Consider the following 18,709-nt stretch of genomic DNA (forward strand, 5'->3'; position numbering starts at 1 on the left):
ACCAGTGTTGTTGAACGATTTAAGAAAATAAAAAGGATAGGGGTGTGCAACAACAATCTCGAGCAAAAACCAGATGGTAGGGGATCTATTTTTCAATGTGTGCCACTAGATTGGATGCAAAATTAGCAAAACGTCCCCACTTTATTTAAATGTCGAACACGCACAATGATGCCACAGGAGAGAGGCATGCTCTCATGTTGATACAGCCATTGCGCAATCAATCATGTTGTTTGACATTAAAATAAATATACTTCCAAGGCGCGTGCAGTATTCCCATTATGAGACATGGTGGGCAGGTGGGGTTAAATAGCTTGTGCCCGGATCCACATCATCCCTCCTTGAATATTCCACACAGCTTGCTCGGTGATTAGCAATGGACGGCTGGGTGCTTACCTAATGTATTTGTCTTTTCATAACCGTTTTGATACGGGGAATGACGCGCTGCCTGCCTCCAGTGACTTTCCACAAGAGGTGGCTTGGAGGCAGAAAACTCAGCGTGTGTGTCAAAATAAGTGGCAGGGCAACAGAAACCCCGTGACCTGGCTGCCGGTAAACCCCAAAGAGAAGCAAACTTTGTTTCTTTAGAAAGTTAAAAGAAACCCTTGAAACGTTTTCCAAACTGCGGAGCACTTCCTCCACACTAATCAACAAAAAGTCGCCAGACTTTAAATCATCATCAAAAGCACAAATGTCCATATCCTCTGTGCAAAAGTCACTGGCTGAGACTGCATTACAGACACTTTGCATGCCAAAAAGCTCTTCGGTTTTGATATCATCTCCAGCACTACTATAAACAGCAGGCTAGAGACAGTCGGAAGAAGGGCAGTAGTTTGTTGATGTCAGAAAAGTGCCTCGGGTCCCCGGGCTGATAATGGAGCACCAGATGGCTTGCGGAAATGTAGAGAGCAGTGGCATTAACCGGGTACATTGCAGACGCTGCTGCACCGAGGGGATCCAGGGGCAGAAGAAATGCAGTCAGGCAGAGAGCACCGGGCCCCGAGGGCAGCCCCGGCAGCGACGCCCCATGCAGCAGTAGTCTCCATGCTTGATGCATGCATTTGGAAGCAGTTTCTCAAATGCCCAAAGGTAAGTTCCTATGCCTCAATCATTCGAAGTGCAGTTGACAGTCTTTTTGGGATCTCTAGTGCGCCAGGCCTAAGAACCCAAAATGTGTGAGTCTGTGCACCACCACCCTTTCTCTTTGAAAATGACTTGTTTCCCTGTGCCCAGGAACACTGAAAACTTAACAGTGTTTTGATTTAGCACAAAGCATGTACATGTATGGTTACTAGTGTCCTCTATAAACTGCAGGTGAAATATTAGGATACAGATGGGATGGCACCACCTTCTGTTTTGTAGTATACCCTGGTGTCATTTCTGTGAATGTGGTCCGGTAGTTTTATTTTGTTTCCTGTGGGAGGGAGGGTTAAAGCCATAGGAAGAATAACAATGTGATGTATATGTTGAGTCTGTACTTTACCCACACCCTCTGTCCGTTTTTGGAAGAAGAATCAACTATTTTTGATAATAAGAGTAAATGGTGGAAAATGCACCAAAAAAAAATGAAACCCTTAAAACTTCACCTAGTTGAAAAGAGTTGCATTTAATATACAGGCCCATAAAAAGAAAATAATTCCTCTCTAAAACGGCAAGACTGTCTGCGATACACATACTAAACTAAAATGATTTTCTCCCTCTCCCGTCATTTTCTTTTGCCCATAGGCGCCTCTCCATGTAAAGAACACAGAGCCAATATTAGTCAATTAAAAGTCCCTACACAAAAACGTCCGCGTAACTGTCAATAACACACTCAGTCAAATCCAAAAGCTACAGTATATACACCACCAACTTTATTATGAAAATGATTGTTTTGCTAAAAGAAAAATTATTGTTTTGTTAAAACCAAACAAAAAAGACAATATTTTGACCGCCCAAGACCAGTTCGGTGTCTGTAACTGGTGCATCGACAGACGCAGGACATCTAGATTCAATAAAACTGTAAACCAGGTCTTGTTACTTGGTAGAATTCGTCAAGACACCCTCCCCTTCAAATAGCTGACCGCCTACTCTCTCTTTGAGAGCATCTTTTTTTTTAGCCTTGTGTCTACATAACAAGTACAGGGGTACGTTTCCATCTTTATTTACTACTTGAGCTAAATCACTTGTAACCATTCAAAGTATGTTGTTAGTTCAGGAAGGCATTCTCTCACGGCTCCAAAACCACAGGTCTATCTAGTTTAAAATTCGGTAATGGTGACTTGTTTGAGCAAACCAGTTATCATTCTTTTACAAAACATGTTTTTGTAATCAGTGTGATGCTGCAATGGCAAGATTTCAACATCACAAACTCAAACACTTAAAGCATAGACTCTTCCATAAACCTTGAAAATAACAGCAGGAGAGGATGTAGTCTAATGGTTAGGGCCGTGGACATCAAATCTGGCGAACAGGGTTAGAGTCTCGGCAATGACGCTCAACATCCTGTGATTCTGGGCAAATCACGTAATCCACCCATCCCTAACAAAAATGAATGTGCCCTTGTGTAACGCAGCAGGTGCTCATGTGAAGCGCTTCAATACCTTCTGGTCAAGTTAGCACTATATAAATCTGAGGGGGGAAAAATAGCAGTGAAATCCAGCCTAGCTTTACTCAGAGCTGTGCCATCATGCTACATGATTTGTGAGGAGTGCCCAAAACCAAACACATGTCAAGCTCTCACTTTCTTCAAATGACAACACATTGATACTAAAATAACTATGAGAACTGCCTGCGTGCCTACAACGCCCAACACCGCCAGAAATCTCTCATTTCCAAAAAGTTCTCTCTGTACTCCGCAGTTCAAGAGGTGTGCCTTGCACAAAGCCTCCCTTTTCAGGCAAATTTCTGAAAGTGCTGACTTAGCCTTCGACTTGTCAAAATGTATTTGGACCTCATATACACTGTACATAGACTGTCTATATACCATGCATCAATGAAGAAAGCAAGCAATAATAAAAGCAAAGCGTTCCATAAACACCGGTAAAACACTGTTTCAGTTGTTTTTTTTGGCGCGAAAATGAGTAACCACTGAAAAGCACTGTTTTTTTGAGGTATTGAAATCACTGGAAAACACTGAAAAAACACCACCAGAATTTACCAAGAATAGAAACTGAAAACAGGAAAGCCTAGGTATAGTTAACAATAATCCTCGTTGTTTTGTGGTGCGAAGTGGATATTAATAATAAGAAATCACAACATCACTGAATATTTAGATGACAAACAGATTACTTGGACATGTCTTTTGAGTGTTAAGAATTGTGTTTGACTTATTGTTGTGTGTGTGTATATATATATATATATATATATATATATATATATATATATATATATATATATATATATATATACATATATATATATATATATACATTGTGTAATGTAAGTATTATTTGCAAGAGATGACTCTTAAATGCACTTTTTGAATAGTTATTATATTCTACCTCAACAAGCAGGGAGGAACCAAGTCGTTCCCACTGTTGAGACTAGCATAGTAGTTATGTATTGCAATCCAACAGAACATAACCCTAGTAACAATACAAAGCAAAACCAAAGGGGATGATGGACGGATTGTTGAACATTGCAAGCACTCACCCCCAGTCAACTGATCTGGATTTAATCCATCACCATTCTTTAGCTCACTCCGCCACCCCAGTTCAGACATGGCCATATGCAAATCAGTCTGACCCTGTGCCTCATGGGAACAGTCCAGCCCGAACTGCCAAACCATGTCTTCCATGGACCAGAAACAAGCATCCTAAGACCGGTTTCTGGCTAATCAGCCCTCATCAGCCAATGCACCTCACGAGATAAAAGAACACAGAGGTAGACAGATCGAGCAGACAGGAAAACATCAGGAAGTGCTGGATAGCGTCCTCAGGCACCTGGGAACACCAAGCATTGACCTGTTTGCAAGTCCAGAAAACTCAAAATGCCATGACTTCACGTCCAGATTCTCGCACCACCAGTCTGAGAGGAATGCCACGTTGATAAACTGATTCAGAAAAGGGGGTGGTGATGAACAGTGTCTGAATTAAGCAGACCACTCTTACCCAGTCCAAGGATCAGGGCTTGATCCATCACCGTTTTTTAGCTCACTGCACCATCCCAGCTCAGAACTTGGCTATATGCAAATTAGTCTGACCCTGGCCCAGTGCATCATGGGAACAGGGCAGACCAAAGTACCAAGCCAATTCTTATACTGGGAAGGAAACAAGCTACCGGGGACCGGTTTCTAGCATTTCAGCCGTCTTCGGCCCGGCTTGCTTGAATCCTGATGGTGCAATGAGCGAAGGACTCACATGTGAGTATACCCTTCCACGCTTATGGTGGACAAAAATGATTCAGAAAAGGGGGTGGTGATGAATCGTTTTTGGCCACTATAGGTGTGGCAGGGTATTCTCAGACATGAGTCCCTTTCTCACTGCACCATCAGGATTCAAGCAAGCCGGGACGACGACGGCTGAAATGCCAGAAACCGGTCCCCGGTAGCTTGTCTCCTTTCTGGTGAAGAATTGGCTTGGTAGTTTAGTCTGCCCTGTTCCCATGATGCACTGGGCCAGGGACAGACTGATTTGCATATAGCCAGGTTCTGAACTGGGATGGTGCAGTGAGATAAATAACGGTGATGGATCAAGCCCTGATCTTTGGACTGGGTAAGAGTGGTCTGCTTAATTCAGACACTCTGTTCATCACCACCCCCTTTTCTGAATCGTACGTTGATAGACTGGTCAGGGAGCTTTCCATACACCTTTCCAATGATTCCCCGGATTCCAAAGGTACTGGACAAGGCCAAACAGCCAGGGAAATCACTCATACTCCTCACCCAGCAGTGGGCCAGACCAACATGATGGTATTTGGACCTAGTAGAGAGGTCCAGAGGACAAGTCCTACTAACCAAAGCAGCACAAGACCTGTTAACTATGCAAAATAGAGGAGTGTCTCACCCAGAACCAGCCACTCTCAACCTAGCAGCGTGTGCCTGAATTTCCAGAGTTGGGCACTTAAAGCTATCACCCAGGACAGTGAAAATCCTGAAAGGGGCTTGAAAACCAAGCAATAGGTAGTGCTACATGGCCAAGTTAATTTGATACAGCCAATGGTGCAAGGACCACAAAACAGTTGACCAGGGAAGAGCACAGTATGGTGCTAACAATCCTCACACAGCTACTGGACTGCAGCTTGACCTACACCTACACATCACTAAAGGCTCACCTGGCCGGCATAGTTGCATATACCAGAGGAACAACAGGGATCAGTTTCTTCACACTCCCGGTAGTGAAATGATTCCTGGAAGGATCAAAGAGAGTGGCACCACCAAAGGCAGCTCCGACTCCAATGTGGAACCTGAACACAGTACTCCCATAACTTATGACAGAACCATTTGAGCCAATACACTGAATGGAGTTGAAGTTTTTAACCCTAAAGATGTATTTATTTATTTTATAAAGCACCTGAATCACCCCTTGGAGGCAAATCTCTGCGCTAAGGAGGTTGCTGCAGTAGGCCATGAAGGGGCATGATAAACCGTTCCTAATTGCGTTCATGTCACTCCACTAACCATGAGGTACAATTGCTCTCGATCAAGGAAGTATAAGTATAAGTATAAACCATTTTGTAACGCGCTCTGTTACTGGGGAGTATCCTGGCGCGGGGAGGAAAACAAAAAGGCAGGAAGCAAAACATTGAGGGACCCTCCTAGACTGCACTCTTGAATAAGTGGGTTTTCAAATGTTTTTTTAAAGCAGCCACTGTCGGCGCAGAGTGCATTCCAGGCCCGAGCCGCCACCACAGATAGCGACTGACCACCAAGTCTGGCACGTTTAAAACGGGGAAGGGACAGTTTACACAAAGTGGCAGATCTCAGGGTACGTGCCGGGGTGTACCTTGTGAATCTCTTTCTCAGGTACAAGGGGCCTTGGTCATGAATTGCACGAAACGCCAACACCAAAGATTTAAACAAAATGCGTTGTGCTACAGGAAGCCAGTGAAGCGAGCGCAGCTCAACGCGAACGCTCTTCCATCTGGGGATGTTAAATAGTAGACGTACTGCCGCATTCTGAATAATTTGGAGGCGTTTGACCAGGTATGCCGGGATGCCACTGAACAGAGCATTCGCGTAGTCAAGGCGAGCCAATATGAGCGCCCTGGCAACCGACTCCCTGGCCTCCCTAGGGAGCAAGGGGAAGAATTTACGGAGCATTTTCAGAGTGGCAAAACAAGTGCCTGTAAGTTTTTTAATATGATGCTCGAATCTGAGATTCTCCGTAAACTAAATGCCCAGATTTTTAGCTGGTCTCCCCATCTCTTTTGGGCTAGGAATGTTAGAAGGCCAAAGTGTGCTCATAAATGAGGGGGGGAAGGAGCCATAAAAGAGCACTTCGGACTTGTCCTCATTGCACTTCAGCTGTGCCTGTGTTAACCAGCGAAATACCGAGGACAGACACAGGTGAACTGTAGATGTGTCCAGATTGTCGTCTGGCCAGGTAAACAGCACTACCTTCAAATCCATAAGGACACAGTCGTCTTAAGTACAAACACCCAGTTCCTACCAAAGGTGGTATCATAATTCCATTTCAACCAAAGCATCCAACTACTTGCCTTCTTTCAAGACCCAACGTCCCAAGCCGAAAAGGCAGTACACACCTTGGACATTCAAAGAGCATTTGCGAACTACCTACAAGAGACCAAAGGAATTCAGAAAGGGAACCAATTCTTTGTCTCCTGTGCCAGGGCAAGCAAGGGTCGTCTGTAACTTTGGGAACAGTCACATGATGGATAGTGGAAATTATCCAAACATACTAATCAAAGGCAGGAAAAACGTTACACACATGCCCCTTGGGCACATTCAATCAGGAAGAGCGGAACCCTAGTATTCCCAGCAAACGTACCCATTGGCGGCATCTCTATGGCTGCAACTTGGTTCATCCCCACACACCTTTGTGAAACACTACTGTATGGACTCCCAAATAAACAAAGAAGCACAAACCGACTGCGACAACACCTGTTTGCCAACTCATCAACATTTCAACCCATGCTCCCCAAGGAACTAAACACTGCTGCATAATCAGATGCATAGCATGTGAATCCAGAAAATGATTCATGTTTCAAAATGTATTGGATACTTACCAGTAGGGGTAGTTTAGAAAAAGGACTCGATATGGGGACCATTCACAAGAACTTCCAGGTAAGCCGTTTGATGTGACACAGGGGATGGACTGACCATGCCGACGATGCTTACACTCTGTTTGGGGGGGGGGGGGGGGCTGCAGGACAAGACTCAATTGCAGACTAAACCACCAGATGGCAGAATTGATGCACAGCATGTGAATCCAGAAGAAAACTGTTCAGGCTGCAAAACGACTGCTCCTGGTAAATTACTATTTTGTTTTCCTTACCTGTAACTGTAGTTCTTCAGTGAGGGATCTTTACCAAGTTTACAACCAACCCAAACTACTTCCTTTATTTCGAGATTTTGCTGCATTACTAGTCCTAAAACCACAACGCTGGTCTCACTCTGCCCTAAAGTAAGCTCATCTCACTGTAGACTAACGTTTTACGAAAGAACCAACATTAACGAAGAGCTGCAGTTGTAACAAGTTGTTTTTCTGTGAATTAAAATCCTAAAGACTTTTTTGAAAAAGCGTGGAAGATAAAAAAAAAAAGGCTGTTTATTAAAAACGAATATAAAAATGTGATATTTCTGAGGTTCTATTGGTTGGTGGAAATTGATTCTAAAACTATAAATCTAGGGAGGATCCCTCCCTGAAGAAGGATTGTTACAGCCAAGTATGTTTTCATGTAAACTGCTATTGGGTCTAAAATTAAGACTGTACATCTTTAGGTGCTAACCCTGTGATGGAAAAGAAGTGAAGGTTAGTGGTGATTCCTAAGCACCCGGTGGGTAACATTCTTGAACGTCTGAAGTTGACCCAGTGGCTGAATGGTCTTTATTTCTCTTTTCATGCATCTTAAAACTGGTATTAAACAATTGCTGATAATGTTGCTACACCTTTCTTTCTATCCTATTGCAGGATTTGGAGAATCAAATGCACATAGCGGAGCAGCGAAGAAGAACACTGCTGAAAGACTTCCATGATACATAAGGGGACGTGAGGGGGGAGAAGGAGCAATATGCATGGGAGTGAGCGAGAAGGCGAGACAGACGTTGCATCGCTGGCAACTGGCCTGTGGTCTTGAGGACAATGGACAACTTTTCTCCAAATTTCCTCCCTCAAAGCCACCTCTCCCCAAAAAGTACAAGTTTGTCCTTTTCCGTTTTTTCATTTCAGCTTTTTTCTGCCACAATAGCTGCCAGATTTCTGAATGGCATCTTTCAGGGGACTTTTTTGGATGGCTGTTAATAGTATTAGATTAATAAAATGTACGTAATTTTCAACGGTTGTAAAATTAAACAAAAGACTAGAATAACACGAAAACCCTTTTAAAAATAAATTTGAATCGGACTGTTTTTTTCTTTTGCACACATTGTGCTTTTCCATTTTAGTCCCATACATTCATAAACCAAATTAAATCACTTCTCTGAGCCCTTTGTATTAGAATGGCCATCCTGCCCTTTCTAAAGCAGATTTCTTCACCTTTAATGCGGGCTCAGTAGTTTGGGGTACAAACCTGCGATTGCATGAAGTAAGCCGGTGCTGTACTTACTGCAGTTAGAAGTGTGTCTTTTGCTGGGATGGTTAATGTGCCTCTTGCGGCGCACTTTCTTAAAAGAAGAAAGTATGGCTTCGACCCAGGTAGGATCCTATGATGCTTATTAGTAAGAGCTGGAATACGAAGTCTGGGGTGAGCTTGTAGGATAGTGCGAGAGTGCTTGACATTGTGAGCAAGCACCTAATGCTGAAGGCTGCTTATACACTTACTTTGCTGTAGCTGGGTGACCCTAGAACGCTACTCGCGGGACAGTAAAGTGCACACTATTATCCTGCTCTGTTATGTTGATAGCTTCGAGAGCAGAAATTCAACATGACTTCTTAGGTCAAGCATGTTTTTTTTATTCCTAGAGGGTGTCAGTGGTTACTACTGTGTTAATTATGCCCAGAGTTTAAGATAAAAATACCAGTGATGCCTTTCAAGCCTCTCTATTGCTTGATGGGTTCTGAGTGTACTGGGGGGGGGGGGATATATTTTAAACCCATAAACAATTTGCACTTTTTTTCTTTTTATATGGGCAGATACATTTGCTGGCTTTGTGCGTTATCATATTGAGTAGATTGAAAAATGTGAAGCAAGATAGAATAATAATTTTGCTTAAGTACTTGACAGTTTACATGAAACCTTCTCGATCCCACAAATTCACAAACACATTTTTAAACATGACTATTTCACGTCTTTTGTGTTTTTAGCCCCTAAAAACTAAATGTTTTGCACAAATCCTGGTACCTGAGCGCTGTACTCTGGACGAGTATGTCGGTTTCTTTTCTTCAAGCTGTGTATCTCTCTAGTCCGATATGTATGTGCAATTCCCTAAGTGAAATTAAACAGCAGAAATTTGGAGAAAATACATTAATTTCTAAATTAATGTGTTATGCATTCTGCAGAAACTAAAATATGAGTGTGACGTGCTTTTTAGATGAAGTACATATGAAATTGTGGGCCGTCTTTTAAAGAAAACTTCAAGGAGGTCAGTTTAATTGGTTGGTGCAGTTAAGCGTTATTAGCAGTTTCTTCTTGGACTACAGCACATGGTAAAGATAACATATGCCAGTCTGTTTTGTGCATGCCACTTTTAAGAATCATTACCTGAAACTGGCAGAAGTTTACATACTTCACTTATACTATGGATTCCAAGTTTTTAACTTCATTTTTGTTGTCTTGTTTCAAATATTCCGACTTCACATATACTCGGTTTATACTCCTCCTTACATCACTTCCGATCTTTCCAAATCTTGTGGCTCTGTAACATGACCCTGGTGCAAGGTGCTACCAGTCCATCAACACATGGAGCGCGCCCCCTAGGGAAAGCCACAGCCCTCTGGTGGACACCTTAGAATGTCTTGAGCTTTGAGAGGATGGTCCCAGGCAGCAGAAGTAAAGAATTGCCTGATCCCCCACGGTAAGATGCAGGAAAGCTCATGCTGTGCATGGCCTTGCCCATGGGCTGCCATTTCTCCCTTTCCATCTTCCTGTATATTTTCCAGACAGTTCAAGATTGGCTTGAGGCATTTGTAATGAAATGTAAGCTTTGGATACAAAACAAATGCTTCGAAGAATGGTGTCAATGCTTGTCTAGTAATCCGCAAAATTAGATGTTTCTGTGTTCCATACTGACACCCAAGATATCCATACAAACCCAGTGGAATGCGGCTGATATGACGCTGCCCACCATCCAGTTGGTACCTATTGATTTGTCAGCATCTGTAGTCAATGGTGCTTCTGGATGTATAGGAAGCAAGTGAATAAGAAGTGCCCATGACCTTTTCAAATGAGGAAATCCTATGTAGCCTGATGCAGCCTGGTCCCTTATCTTTAAGATTCAATGGTTTGTTCTGACTGTCCAGTCAACTAGCAGCATTTGTTTCACATCTTCACTTGTATCTGTGTTTTCATTCTAAACACTAACATCATACTCTTTACATTATGTTTGTAGCAACTTCACATTTTCCTAAGGATGGGTAGTCTTCCCAGATCATTCTGGTTTATGCCGCCCGCCCATGGTAGGTTGGAGCTGTGCAGGACTGCTCATAAGAATATTAAAGATTTCATCGCTGGTTTGTTTTTGGTAGTGACCCCAGGTGGGGAGAGAGCAGCAGCTTATTTAAAGCAGGAGGTTTCCCAATTTAGAGGGGAGAAAAGTGGATTAATATCCAATTATTTGTCATTAAGAATATTTTCATGTCACCTGTATCTTACAACACTGGGTTATTAGTAAAGAAATAGTTTGTATCATCCTCTTCTCCCGCTCTTCGTGATAAAATCACTTTGTAGTTTATCGCCAGAAGGCGTTAGGAGGAGCTTCTTGATAGACTTCAAAATTACATTTGCCCGTTTGCACAGTGACTTTTTGATGAGCGTTTTCTCTTTGCGTTAATGGCTAGAAGCTAATACGTGATCGACCAAGTTCTTTGTATCATTTGGAGAGTAACGTGCGATGAAGACACCAGAAGGGGAGAAGGTTGGTGGTGCGCCATACTGTGACTCCATGGTGCAAATGTCACTCTCGGAGTTCCTGGGGTCACTGCGATGTTTCTGATCTCAGTGGAACATTAGAAGGTTTCTGTATCATTTACTCCTTGAAACGTTAGGCGATAACTAAAATGTATTCTATTTTTTGTATTGCTTGTAAATGTACCAATCTTCCACCAATGTACACATGGCTTATTACCTCGGTTTTTGGAGCAATGTAAGATGGAGTATTCACTGTCCTTCAAGAAGTAGCAGGCACTGCCTAGAGAATGTCAGTATTTCTGTACACAGTGTTACTGTTGGGTCGACTGATTTGCCCTTCATGAAGACCTTGTTGAGCCCATGGAGCTGGCAGTTGGATTTCTTATCAAATACGTTTGGTGGATTATCAGGGAAACAGAGCTGCCCTTTATTAAGCATTTGCCATGGTCAAGTGTTTTACTTGAAATAAATTGTAAATTTCTAATGAAACCGGAGTTATGTAATTTGTACTTGTGTTTTTTTCTGTAAAGTTTATATCGGATCCCTTCCCCTGTCATGTAATGTCCGGCACCACTACATATGAGAACTGAAGCACTCTTTCCCCAGCAACATAATGGTAAAGTATTTTAAGCTAAGGCACATATGTTCATCATTGCTTCTCACATATCAGATATATACGTGTGTTTGTGTGTGTGTGTTTTTAGATATTGCATTATAGTTGCGTTTATTTAGAACTTTCTACCTCTGACCTCTGCAGAAGCACTTATTGGAAAATTAGCAGGTTACTCTGGACGTGCAGTGGAAGTGGATGTTATTTTTTTAATGGCCCACGTTGGTAGTGTATCTGGCATGTGTGAGGACCAGAGATTTGTTTTTGCTGCTGCGAGTATTCAAGAGCGCAATCAATCAATCAGTCATTTGTTAAGCGCACTACATATTCGCGAGGGTCTCAAGGCGCTGGGGAGGGGGCAGCTACTGATCGAACAGCCAGGTATTTAGTGTCCTCCTGAAGGTCAGCAGGTCTTGGGTCTGTCGTAGGCTCAGTGGGAGGGTGTTCCATGTCTTGGCGACTAGGTGGGAGAAGGATCTCCTGCCGGTGGTTGTTCTTCGGATGCGCGGGATGGTGGCGAGTCAGAGGTCGGCGGAGCGGAGCTGGCAGTTGGGGGTGTAGAAGGAGAGCCGTCTGTTGAGGTAGACTGGGCCAGTCTTGTGGAGTGTCTTGTGTGCGTGGATGAGGAGCTTGAAGGATATCCTCTTGTTGACGGGGAGCAGTGCAGGTTTCTCAGGTGGGGGTGATGTGGCCGTGTCGTGGTACATCGAGGATCAGTCGTGCCGAGGCGTTTTGGATGCGTTGTAGTCGATTGATGAACTTGGCTCCCGCGTAGAGGGCGTTTCCTTAGTAGAGTCTGCTGCTGACCAGGGCCTGGGTGACTGTCTTTCTTGTATCTGTCGGGATCCATCTCTAGATCTTGCGGAGGGTGTTAAAGCAGGAGGAGACGACGGTGTTGACTTGATTGGTCATTTATTTATTTAAGTAGTTTATACAGCGCGCAGCTACCCCCGGAGGGGTGTCCCGGCGCTAGAAACAGAACCTCAGAGAAGGAGGAGTGGAGCGAGCTTATTACAAGACAGGGATCATAATTCGGAGAACAGCCAGGTTTTTTAGTTTGGCACGGAAGATGGATTCAGATGGACAGAACCTGAGGTCGAGAGGGAGGCAGTTCCATAGTTTGGCAGTGATTACGCTGAACCCTCTGCCGCCCATTCTGGAACGTCGAAAGCGAGGAGCAGTCAGGAGGCGCAGGTTGTTAGATCTTAGAGATCTGACAGATTGAGAGATAGACACTCGCTTTTTCAGGTAGGTAGGTCCAAGGCCGTTGATAGCTCGGAAGGCAAGGGTGAGGATCTTAAATTGGATGCGGCTTGCGATGGGGAGCCAGTGGAGCTCTTTGCGATAACCGGTAACCGACTGACGGTAGGGGATATTACCTATCAGTCTGGCAGCCGCATTTTGAACGATCTGAAGTCGATCGATCAGATATTGTGGGGCACCGGCATATAAACTGTTGGCGTAGTCTAGGTGAGAGGTGATGAGGGCCTGAGTGACAGTTCGGCGGGCGTCCAAGGGAAGGTAATGAAGGATCTTCTTAATCATGCGCAGCTTCACGAAGCAGGCAGAGGTGACTTTGTTGACTTGTGCTTTGCACAAGAGTGAGTCATCGAACTGATAGCCCAGGTTACGTGCTGATTGGACAGGAGTGGGTGCAGGGTCAAGTACTGTGGGCCACCATAGACTGGGCGAAATCGGTGTTTTCTGGTTAAAAAACAAGACTTCTGTCTTGTCAGCATTCAGTCTTAAGTGATTGTTGGTCATCCAATCACAGATGTTGTTCAGACATTGGCGGAAGTTGGCAAAAGTGGAGTCTGAGTGGTCTCTGAAGGAGAATATCAGCTGACTATCATCAGCATAAGAGACCACTCTGACTCCACAAGACTCCACCACTGAGGCTAGGGGTGCGAGATAGACATTAAAAAACAGAGGGCTTAGGGCAGAGCCCTGCGGAACACCACACAGCAGGGGTTTACCCTCTGACTTGAAAGGCCTAAGCACCACCTTCTGAGTTCTGCCAGTGAGGAAGGATTCGATCCAGGCGAGAGCGGAGCCACCGATTCTGACCTGCTTTAGACGGTTTAGTAGGATTTTGTGAGAGACCGTATCAAAAGCAGCGGATAGGTCGAGGAGGACCAGCATGGCCTCCTCGCCCCTATCCACGCATTCACGGATAGTCTCCGCCACTTCCAGGAGAGCAGTTTCAGTGCTGAAACCTGCTCTGAATCCGGATTGGGAGTCGTGCAGCAGGGAGTTATCTTCCAGATACTCTGTAAGTTGTAGCTGGTTGCGTGCATGGTCGGTGGGGGTCGGGGCTGCCCCCAGTGCGGTTGGCCACCAGGAGTCATCCCAGGCTGACAAGTTGGAGCTGAGGATGAGGACCTTCGTCTTGTCCGAGTTCAGCTTCAGACGGCTGATCTTCATCTAGTCGGCAACGGCCTTTATTCCTTCATGGAGGTTGGCTTTGGCGGTGATGGGGTCCTTGGTGAGGGAGAGGATCAGTTGAGTGTCGTTGGCGTAGGAGATTATGTTGAGGTCGTGCTGTCGGGTGACGTGTGCAAGCGGGGCCATGTAAATGTTGAACCGTGTCTGGCTGAGGGAGGTTCCTTGGGGTACGCCGCAGATGATCTTGGAGGCTTCGGAACGTTGGAAGCGGACGCTCTGGGTTCTGCTGGAGAGGAAGGAGGTGGACCATTCCAGAGCCTTGTCTCTGATCCCTGCGGCGGGTGCGTAGTGTGCGGTAGCAGACGATGTCGAAGGCGGCGGAGAGGTCTAGGAGAATGAGTGCTACAGTCTCCCCGTTGTCTAGCAGGGTCCTGATGTCGTCGGTGGCGGCGATGAGGGTGGTCTCAGTGCTGTGGTTGCTGCGTGCTGCGGAACCCTGACTGGAAAGGGTCCGGGATTCTGTTCTCTTCGAGGTATCGGGTTAGCTGTCTGTTAACGATTTTCTCTATGACCTTGGCCGGGAAGGGGAGCAGAGGGATGGGTCGGAGGTTTTTGAGGTCTCTTGGGTCTGCCTTGGGTTTTTGAGTAGGGCGTTGATCTCGGCGTTTTTCCAGCTCTCTGGGAAGGTCGCGGTCTCAAGGGAGAGATTGATGACGTTGCGTAGGTGGGGTGCGATGGAGCTGCTTGCTTTGTTGAAGACGTGGTGCGGGAATGGGTCTGACGGAGAGCCGGAGTGGATTGTGCTCATGGTTTTGATGGTGTCATTGACGCTCACTCTGGTCCAGGCTAGCAAGGATACGTGGCCGATGGTGTGTGGAGGGTCTGTTGTGTTGCTTTCTGTTGGGGCTGTCTGGGAGTTGAAGCTGTCGTGGATGTCTGCTATCTTGCGGTGGAAGAAGGTGGTGAGGGAGTCGCACAGGGCTTGCGACGGCGGGAGGTCGTTGGTGTTGGAGCTAGGGTTGGAGAGTTCCTTCACGATGTTGAAGAGCTCCTTGCTGTCGTGTGCGTTCTTGTCGAGGCGGTCTTTTAAGGAGGTCTACTTGGCAGCCTTGATGAGGTGATGGTGGTTGCGGACAGCGTCCTTGTGTGCTACGTTGCTGTCCGGAGTTTGTACACTGTGCCATTTCTTCTCTAGTTTCCGGCAGGCTTGCTTGGAATCTAGGAGTTCTGCAGTGAACCAGCTGGCCCTCTTGCTGGTGTCTCTGTGGGGGGGGGGTTCTTCAGCGGGGTGAGGGTGTTGGCGCAGTCCTCGATCCAGCGTCTGAGGTTTTGGGCAGCGACGTCTGTGTTGGAGGGTTCGGTGGATTGGCTGAGAGCGAGGTTTGCATGTAGTTGGTCTTCGGTGATTTTGCTCCAGCGGCGGCGGGGGATCTGTTGGGTCCGGTGGTGTGTGGTGGGTTTCTGGAAGGTGAAGTGGATGCAGCGGTGGTCTGTCCAGAGGACTTCGGTGGTGTGGCTGATGGAGACATGCCGGTTTGAGGAGAAGACTGGGTTGAGCGTGTGGCCGCTGGAGTGGGTGGGCGTAGTGACGAGTTGTCTCAGTCAGAGGTTGCGAGGTTCTCGATCAGGGTTGTGGAGTTGTTGTTGTTCTCAAGGTGAAAGTTCAGTGTGTCCGAGGAGGATGTAGTTGGTGAAGGTCAGGGCGTGCGTGCTGATTAAGTCAGCGATGGAGTCGCTGAACTGTGGGGGGGGGGGGTCGTTAGACGCGGGTGCCTCTGAGGGTGGAGTTGGGGTCTGTGTGGATCTGGAAATGCATGTGTTTGGCGGTGCTGAGCATGTCGTTGGTGACCCTGATGCTGTTCTTGTGGACGATGGCGATCGAGCTGGAGGTTCAAAGAGTGAGAGATAGTTGCGTACACAGAAAAGACTAATTCAGATCCACCTGTGTATTTGGCTGATTTAGTTGGTTTTATATAATCTAGAAAGAGTACCACATTTTATTCTCCAGCATTTATCTTTCACAGATTCACATACTGGAATTGTCAGGCTGTGAACCCTCTGCTTTTATTCTCCAACAGTGGATCTTTCATAGTCACATGCTTGAATTGTTAGGCAGTGAACCCTCTAACTATTATTAGTATAGCAGTTAACCATTACACTCCATAGCATTGAAAAGAGCCATAGACTACAAATGACCAGTCCGCTTCATTATGTAACCTGAACTTCAGCCATAGAGGCCCAAGGGCCCACAACTCCTTTCCTTACAGAAGCTTTCAAATCGCAGAATTTATACAGCATATTTAGTGATAGGGGATGCTCTGTGGCTTTGGCTCAATTCAATTGTTTTTTTCAACAGTTTTTGCACTTACATCTTCAATTCAAACTGCTTCAGGTCTGCTGTATCTTCTAGTGAGTCAATGTTCTGCCCTATTTGGGACAGGATTGTTTGTGTTTGAGGATGGTCAAGGCTGTAGTGAAGGCATTTCTCTGTATATGAAGATTTATATGGACTACCTTCTCACAAAGACTCTATACTGCCTGCATCCTAGTTATGACCCAAGGAAGTGTTGCCTTTGAGATAATTTATCTTTTCAGGCACTAAAGGAGAAAGTGAGATTGGCTTTGGTAAGCCTTGAGGACAAGGCAGAGGTATCCACCTCTGGCAGAAAGCTGCTGAGTTTAAAGCCTGCTTCACAAAAGTCTAAATCAAAGACTCCTCTTCAGCTCAAAAACCCTCTGAACCTGCTATTCAGTGTTACACCCCTGGTCAGCTGTTTTCATTCCTGAAGGACCGGCAGGAGGAAACTGAACTCTGATAAGCATGTGCATAAGACAAAAAAGGTTAATGCCAGCTAGCTCTGAATTGCCATTGAAATTGCTCAGCAATGAGTTTGTCAAGTCCAACACAGTCGACTGTACATCGACTAGACCATCAATGTCGATAGTTGTCTATGATAAGGGTGTATGTGGCGATTTTCCAATAAAATACCCTTCCGTACCCTCAATGAAAGATCAGATGACATTAGTGAAGAAAAATCTTTTCACAGCACTAGCAGTATTATGGACAACCACCACCAAGTCGTATGCACCACAACTATTGCCAACTTTCTCCTTAACAAAGCCCTTAGTGTGCTATACATTTACCATGGCAGACTTTCAGCCGTCAATGACTTAATCATCAAACATTCCATCAACAGCAGATTTTGTTTTTCCATCCACTCCAGCTGTTACTTTGACAACTTCTTCAGCATGTGTAGTGTCACCGGTCTTCTGTTATGACTCTCCAGTCTCTGGTTCACAAGTACCTTCACAACCCAGAAAGAAGATCTGAAAATATGACACTTCTGGTCAAGAAGCGAGGACAAGTAAATGGAAATTAAAGGAAAGACTGCATGAGCCCAAGTGTTGGTGCCAGGCGGCAATACCTCCAGTAAGATTGCATCAATACCAGTGCCCAAAAGCTACTGCGCCTACAATGCCTTTGGCACAGGTCCCTCTTCAATTGCTTACCATTTTGGAGAGCATGGTACTGGACATCTATCCAGAGGATTCTGCTGGTGACTCTTCAGTGGTTGCACCAGGAATTGGTGTTAACTCAGCAGTTTTCAATCTTGCACACTTACCGCCAATATTTTTAATGCAGCAGACTCCACTTGTTAAATCTCCAAAGTTTATACCACTACCTCCTCCGCATACTTCTGTGAACGTGCTTCATGGGGCTGTTGATAAGGGATGATGATATATCTTCTTCTGGTAGTGATATTCAACAGGATCAACAAGTAGATGATATGCCAGGAGACTGAGGATGATAATGACAATGCTGAAAATTCTGCTGGCCTTCGTTTAAACATGCCAAAGAATGAGTTGGACCAAATTCTCTCTTGCGAAGACACAAGCACAGAAGCTGTCGCTTCATGACGACCTTTGCAAATTCCTTGAGCTCATCAAGAAAGCAACACTGAGTCAGTCTCTCAAATTTTACCATCAAAGTCTTGTTTTCTTCATGTCAAGCTGAAGTCTGGTAGGGGTGTAAGAGCAATTTCTGATGGATACTTCTACCTGCAGATACCTCACCTGTAGAACAACACCAAGCATCAGACTGGATACAGGAATTTCAACGCTCTCACTGTGCTTGAGGTGATCTCCCCGTAGCCATTTATCACCAACTCCAGTTCCCTTTTTCCACACGTTTGGCATGGATCCTGAGCTTGTTCTATCTCTGAGAAGATTTTCCTCAAATTTTTTTGTGCAATACCAGTCAACAAAAAAATCCGGGTTTACGGCCTGTAAGGACTGTGATGAACAGATGTTCTTTGCAGCCCAGGGTCGGATCCAGCAGCGTTTTTGACCGTGATTTGTTCATCTGTGCATTGATGCCGCCCTGCACCCTTTTATCCCCCAAAACTCTGTATGACTATCAGACGTTCCAGCCCATGGGCCCTGACACTGTCCCATTGAATCCAACACCAACTCCACACGGTTTTGACTCTGCGTTCTGCTACATGGCACCGCAACTTTCAACACCTTGGATGACCACTCCCATCAACGTTG

The 18,709-nt window shown here is 45.3% G+C and overlaps 1 protein-coding gene across 3 annotated transcripts in view; it reads left to right on the forward strand.

Moving 5' to 3' along the window:
* Positions 1-11,652, forward strand: part of ARIH2 (ariadne RBR E3 ubiquitin protein ligase 2) — a 335,731-nt gene extending 324,079 nt beyond the window's left edge. For all 3 annotated transcript variants that reach the window (XM_086939316.1, XM_086939318.1, XM_086939317.1), the window contains one exon: positions 8,070-11,652. In XM_086939316.1, the coding sequence (XP_086795442.1) occupies positions 8,070-8,141 (72 nt within the window). In that variant the 3' untranslated portion in view covers positions 8,142-11,652. The remainder of the gene's footprint in view (positions 1-8,069) is intronic.
* Positions 11,653-18,709: the final 7,057 nt, after the last annotated feature.

This window comes from Lissotriton vulgaris, chromosome 9 (genome assembly GCF_964263255.1).
Source record: "Lissotriton vulgaris chromosome 9, aLisVul1.2, whole genome shotgun sequence".
Taxonomy (NCBI): domain Eukaryota; kingdom Metazoa; phylum Chordata; class Amphibia; order Caudata; family Salamandridae; genus Lissotriton; species Lissotriton vulgaris.